The sequence below is a fragment of the Trypanosoma conorhini genome (assembly GCF_003719485.1).
Source record: "Trypanosoma conorhini strain 025E chromosome Unknown Tco_14.4_contig_00335, whole genome shotgun sequence".
In the NCBI taxonomy this organism is placed as follows: domain Eukaryota; phylum Euglenozoa; class Kinetoplastea; order Trypanosomatida; family Trypanosomatidae; genus Trypanosoma; species Trypanosoma conorhini.
The window spans coordinates 1-5,788 of record NW_021704423.1 but is presented as its reverse complement, the minus strand read 5'-3'; the positions used below and the strand labels follow the sequence as shown (position 1 = coordinate 5,788).

Genomic DNA, 5,788 nt, shown 5'->3' with positions numbered 1-5,788 from the left:
TTTGATTTCATGAGTGCTTGATGCATCTGAGACGTTCATGCCCGCGACGGAGCGCTTGACGAGAGGAAAACACTAAAACATAACCCTAAAAAAGAAAAGAGAAAAAGTAGGAGGCGTGCATAAAACGAGTTATGTGTTTAATTCTTACTTCTCTCCGTCATCATTCTACCTGCACTCTTTTAATATATATATATATATATATATATATGGACGTGTGTGTGTGTGTGTGTTTTGTCGCTGCGTCCGGCACGACGTGAAACTTCCAGCGTGCGTCTGAATTCCGCGTGGGCTGGAGTAACAACATCCGGAGCCTCCGACCGGCGGTGCCGTCGGCGCGAGAGAGTCCTCCTTGTCTCTCCCTTCTTTCTTATCCCGTCTTCCTTCCGTACTTTTTCTTTTTCCTTGCCGTTGTTTTCGTTTAACGCTTTTTTTTTTCTCTTTCCCTCTGCGTGACCTGCAGTCTCGTTGGCGTCAGCGCAGCTCCATCCGCCCCACACCACCTCCACGCGCGCAGCGGACCGAGGGAGGATCGGCGTGGCTCGAACAACACCCACCGCAGCGGCCGTCCATTTTTCGTGATGACGCTTGCGACACAACTCCTCGCAAAAATTGAGGCGTCATCGACAGGAGTCTCCCGCACACTTCTGCTGTCACTGGCTGTGCTGCTGCTGCATGGCATCTACCAACGCGTAAGGCTGCGCCACACCCCCAGCCACCCGCGGAGGACGCTTCGAAGGGTCAAGGAGCCCCGCAGACGACCCAGCGTCCAGCTTGACAAAACTCTTCTTCGTCGCATTGGGGAACTGCTATGCATCTGCTTTCCCCACGTCTTTTCGTTGGAGTCTGGCCTGCTGCTCGTGCTGACCTCGCTTGTTGCGCTCCGTACCTCGCTAACGCTCACGTTTTCCCGAATATCTGCGGACAGTACCAGGGCACTTGTCCAGAAAAATTTTAGCCGCTTTGTTTTTGGTTTGTTCGATTTTGCTTTGTACGCCATCCCCGCGACCGTCACCGGCGTTGGTGTCGCCTACACCACCGCCACCTTGGAGCAACGTTTCCGTGCACGGTTGCAGAATACGCTTCACCAGGAGTACTTTGCAGGGTGCAGGCTGTACGATTTGGCAACAAAGAGCCTCGTGGACAATCCGGCCCATCGCGTGACAACTGACGTGCAGCGGTTCTGCAGCGAGCTGTCGGGTCTGCTTCCTGCCGCAATAAAGCCGATTATGGATATTGCCATATTGTCTACAGCGTTGGCTAGGTTTGGTGGTTACGGTGCACCGCTCGCACTGATGGTGTACTACGCCTTTGTTGCCCTCTTGTTCCGTATGCTGTTGCCAAACTTTGCGGATTGGATCGCGCGGAGTCGCGAAAAGGAGGGTAATTTGCGTTTGCTGCACACACAACTAATTCAACATGCGGAGGAGGTGGCTTTCTACCGTGGCGCGGAGATGGAGGGCGTCAATGCCGAAAGAATGTTGGATTCATTTATTCGGCTAGAGTGGCGACTAAAACGGGCAAAGTGGTGGAGCACGTTTATAAATGACATACTGGTCAAGTATACCGCGACTGGCCTTGGCTACGCCGTCTGCGCCGCCGTGGTTGCCCGGGAGAAGGCCCATCTCGACACCGCGGCGCTGACGGAACTCTTTGTTCGTTGCACGCGGCTCTACATTCCCCTCTCTTTGGCGATGGGAAAATTGTTGTCCCTCCACTTGAAGATTGGCGCACTATGCGGCAGTGCTCACCGTGTGGGTGAGTTGCGAGACGTGCTTGCTGCCCTGCAGCGGGCCGACGAGGACGCTTCTTCACACGTGGTCGAGGTACCAAACAGCGAGGCGATAGTGTTTACAGATGTCACTATCATTTCCCCCGCGGATCAAGCTTTATTGCTCGATTTTACGGCGACTTTTAAGTCCGGACGCCACGTACTGATCGTAGGATGCAACGGTGCAGGTAAGACAGCTCTCCTGCGGACGCTCTGTGGGTTATGGCCGCTGCAGTGCGGTACTGTGGAGCGACCCACCATGCCGGAGCTAGTTTTCTTGACGCAGCGGACCTACCTTCCGCCGGGCACACTCCGTACTCAGCTGCTATACCCTGCAGTAGAGGGTGAGGAGCAGGCCCGCGGAATCACAGACGAGATGCTTCTGCATCTGGCCGCAGAACTCGGTTTGAGTGGCGTTGTGGAGCGGGAGGGAGGATTGGATGCCGAGAAGGAGTGGGGTGAAGTTCTCTCCGGAGGCGAGCGGCAACGCATTGCCCTCGTTCGCGCCATGTCTCACTGTCCCACATTTGTGTTCCTAGACGAATGCACCAGTGCCGTGTCGCAGGACGTAGAGCCACTTTTGTACGCGATGCTGCAGCGTCGGGGGGTGACGTTGATTACCGTCTCCCATCGTGAGGCCCTGAAGGTGCTCCACCACGACATAGTAAGGATGGACGGGATGGGCGGCTATGACATCTCCGCGGTGGGCGATTCCCAATAGGAGTCCTTTGTACAAAGCTCCATATCTACAGACATAGACATAGATGGAGGCCGCCATGGGTGGTAGCGAATAAGAACTACTGTGAGCGTGGCTGACGCGTTGTGAGTAAATAAAGCGGGGGATGACAAGTTGGATACCCGACGTGGCGCCACAAACACACTGCCGTGCTTTCTCCTTGTCTCGCCCTTGCAACTATTATATCTATATCTATTTATCTATCTAGCTCTCTCTCTCTCTCTCTCTCGTGTGTGTGTGTGTGGGTGTGACTGACTCCCTCATTACTATTATTTTGTCGTCTGCTTTCTCCCTTCACTCTCCTTCTCTCCGCTTCAATTTATCGTCTCTGGTTTTGCCTTGTTGCCATGAGGGGCCACGGCACGTTTTCCTTGCGACTGTGTTGTCTGTCTCTTCGCTCGTTTCGCTCCCTCCACACGACAGCGCGGGCTCAGAGCAGGGGAGAAGGCATCGGTGTGGTGGTCGCGGGAGTCTCATCTCGGGCCTTGGAGGAGGAAAATAAAACTAAAAAACGCCTGTGTGCACTTCCCTCGCCTCGTGGAACAGTCGGGGCTGGAGCACAGAAAACGGCGGAACACGGCAGGCCTCAAAAAGAACCAGCAAAGTACTCCCTACTCCTCCACCTAAAAAAAAAAATAAATAAATAGGTAAGCAGGCAAACACTGCTAACAAAATAAGCGTAACTAGGAACCAACCGAAGTGGTGGCGTTGTTGGGTACGGGCCTCGGCGTCTGCAGGTACGGAGAGGCCGCACCATGTCTACCATCTACAACTTCAAGACGATGACCGTCGTCCCGACGTACAAGGACTTCATGGACATTGTGCTCTCCAAGACGCAGCGTAAGACCCCCACGGTGGTGCACAGGGGCTACCACATCTCTCGCATTCGCCAGTTTTATATGCGTAAAGTGAAATTTACGCAAAAGACGATTAATGAAAAACTCACGCACGTCTTGTTAGAGTTCCCCCGCATGGATGACATTCATCCGTTCTACGGCGACCTTATGCACGTGCTGTACGATCGCGACCACTACAAGGTGGCACTGGGTCAGGTGGGAGCGGTGCGACACATGGTGGACAACATTGGCAGGGATTATGTGCGGCTGCTAAAGTACGGTGATTCGCTCTATCGCTGCAAGCAGCTGAAGCGCGCCGCACTGGGACGCATGGCAACTGCCTGCAAGAAACTTAGCAGTGCCATGGTATACCTGGAGAAGGTGCGACAGCACATGTCCCGTTTGCCGTCTATTGATCCAAACGCCAGAACGCTGCTTATTACAGGGTTCCCCAACGTGGGGAAGTCGAGTTTTATGAACAAGGTGACCCGCGCAGATGTCGAGGTGCAACCGTACGCCTTCACAACGAAGTCCCTATTTGTTGGTCACACCGACTACAAGTACACCAGTTGGCAGGTCATTGACACACCTGGCATTCTTGATCACTCGCTTGAGGAGCGTAACGTGATTGAGATGCAGGCAATTACGGCATTGGCGCACCTTCGTGCATGCATTCTGTTCTTCATGGATCTTAGTACCCAGTGTGGATACTCCATCGCGCAGCAACTCTCGCTCTTTCAATCCATCGGACCACTTTTTACTGGCAAACCCGTCGTTGTTGTTTTCAATAAGAGTGACGTGTGCACCATCGACGACGTCTCCACGGAGGAGCAGTCGCTTATCATGCAGGCCATTGAAGAGGCCGGCGCGAAATGGATCACGACCAGCACTTTAACAGACATGGGTGTCGGGGACCTAAAGACGCTGGCGTGTGAGACGTTGCTGGTTCACCGCTCCGAGCAGAAGGAAGGCAGTGGGCGGTTTCAGGCAATTCAAAACCGTCTCTACTGTGCGGTGCCGCAAAAGCGGGACAACGTGGAGCGACCGGCCTACGTTCCACCCTCGGTGACAGGGGAGCAGGGGGAGAGTGACGCGGCGGGTCCACCTCTTGTGCGCCGAAAGACAGAGCGGGACTACGAGTGGGAAAACGGCGGACCAGGGCGGTATCAGCCCAATACACGCAAGACGTGGGATCTGGAGGATCCAGAATGGGTCAATGACATTATTCCCGACATCATGGATGGTCACAACATCTACGACAACATTGACCCAGACATCCACGAGCGACTGCTGGAGTTGGAGGCGGAGGAGGATGCGCGGTTGCAGGAGTTGGAGATGGAGGCCTCAAGGAGGCGCCCCCAGTACGAGCTGGACGACGCCACGCTGGAAGCCGTGCGCTTCATCAAGGACAAGGTTAAGGTGCTGAAGATGGAGAAGGCGATGAAGAACCCTGCCATTCGTCGCACCAAGCAGCAGTCGGATGCGATTAACAGGTTCAACGGGCGCACCGGTAGTCAAGACGCCCGCTCCGCGACACCCGCGGCTCCGGCTACGACTGCCGGCAGAAAGCGCGGTCGCTCAATGTCGGTTGCACAGGAAGCAATCATGCGTGACCGTTCGGGCTCGACGCATGTGTCTACGAAAACCACGCGTAGCATTAGCTCTCGCTCCGCAAGCCGTGAGCGTTCCCTGAGCGTGAGCCGAGGGGAGGGCTTCAGGGACATCAACCAAAAACTCCGTGCGGTGAAGCTGAGTAAGGTGAAGTCACGCTCCCGCAACCGACAGGGCAAGAAGGGCGAGGGTGACCGCGACACGCCAAACCTCCGCCCGAAGCACCTCTTCACAGGAAAGGTGAAGGTGAACGGCAAACGCGACAGAAGGTAAAGGTGGTACTACTGAAGAAGACACTGGGGAGCGGAGCGGAGCCCAGTAGACGCATCGAGTAATACATGAAACAACAACAACAAGGGGACGGTGGGCAAGCACATCTCTCTGTCTTCTTCCTTCTTCCTTCTCCCTTATTCCTTTTTTGTTTCTGTTTTTTGTTTCTCTTTCTCTTCTTGCTTTACCCCCCTCCCCACTTTTTCGGGTGAGTGGAGGAAAAAAAAAACAAAATAGTAAAAAAAAATGGCTTCATTCGTCGTTTGGCGGGTTGGGGCTCGGGGGGAGGCTGATGAAAAAGGGAAAGCAGAAACGGAGGGGCGAAGGCGCAGGGGAAATGCCGGTTTGGCGTTCACCGCGCTAGGCCCAGAGGGGAGCTGTTGAGTGCGGTGCGGTCCCCAACCCTTCCCATTAAGCGACTAGTAACAAGAGATAACACCATTAAGGCACAAGTGACGATGAGCGACGACAAGTGCAATTAAAAAACAGACAAGACAAAGAAGGAGGAAAAATCTGAAAGTGTGCAAAAGAAAAGAAAAAAAAAGAAAAAGAAAAAAAAGAAAAGAA

General features: G+C 54.1%; 2 protein-coding genes across 2 annotated transcripts, besides 9 other annotated features; both read left to right on the top strand.

The window, feature by feature from the left end:
* Window positions 1–182: 182 nt before the first annotated feature.
* Window positions 183–208: a microsatellite.
* A 4-nt stretch (window positions 209–212) lies between these two features.
* Window positions 213–230: a microsatellite.
* A 158-nt stretch (window positions 231–388) lies between these two features.
* Window positions 389–442: a sequence feature (A-rich).
* Window positions 443–578: 136 nt separating this feature from the next.
* Tco025E_05598 (adenosinetriphosphatase) lies at window positions 579–2,489 on the top strand (the record flags this gene model as incomplete). Its single annotated transcript, XM_029372491.1, has 1 exon — window positions 579–2,489. One exon carries the CDS (start codon window positions 579–581, stop codon window positions 2,487–2,489), a length of 1,911 nt encoding a protein of 636 aa, XP_029227391.1.
* Window positions 2,490–2,682: 193 nt separating this feature from the next.
* Window positions 2,683–2,728: a microsatellite.
* A 5-nt stretch (window positions 2,729–2,733) lies between these two features.
* Window positions 2,734–2,754: a microsatellite.
* A 374-nt stretch (window positions 2,755–3,128) lies between these two features.
* Window positions 3,129–3,150: a microsatellite.
* Window positions 3,151–3,259: 109 nt separating this feature from the next.
* Window positions 3,260–5,224, top strand: Tco025E_05597 (putative nucleolar GTP-binding protein; the record flags this gene model as incomplete). Its single annotated transcript, XM_029372490.1, has 1 exon — window positions 3,260–5,224. The coding sequence occupies one exon, from the start codon at window positions 3,260–3,262 to the stop codon at window positions 5,222–5,224; it is 1,965 nt and encodes a 654-aa protein (XP_029227390.1).
* A 103-nt stretch (window positions 5,225–5,327) lies between these two features.
* Window positions 5,328–5,407: a sequence feature (A-rich).
* Window positions 5,408–5,440: 33 nt separating this feature from the next.
* Window positions 5,441–5,468: a microsatellite.
* Window positions 5,469–5,746: 278 nt separating this feature from the next.
* Window positions 5,747–5,788: a microsatellite.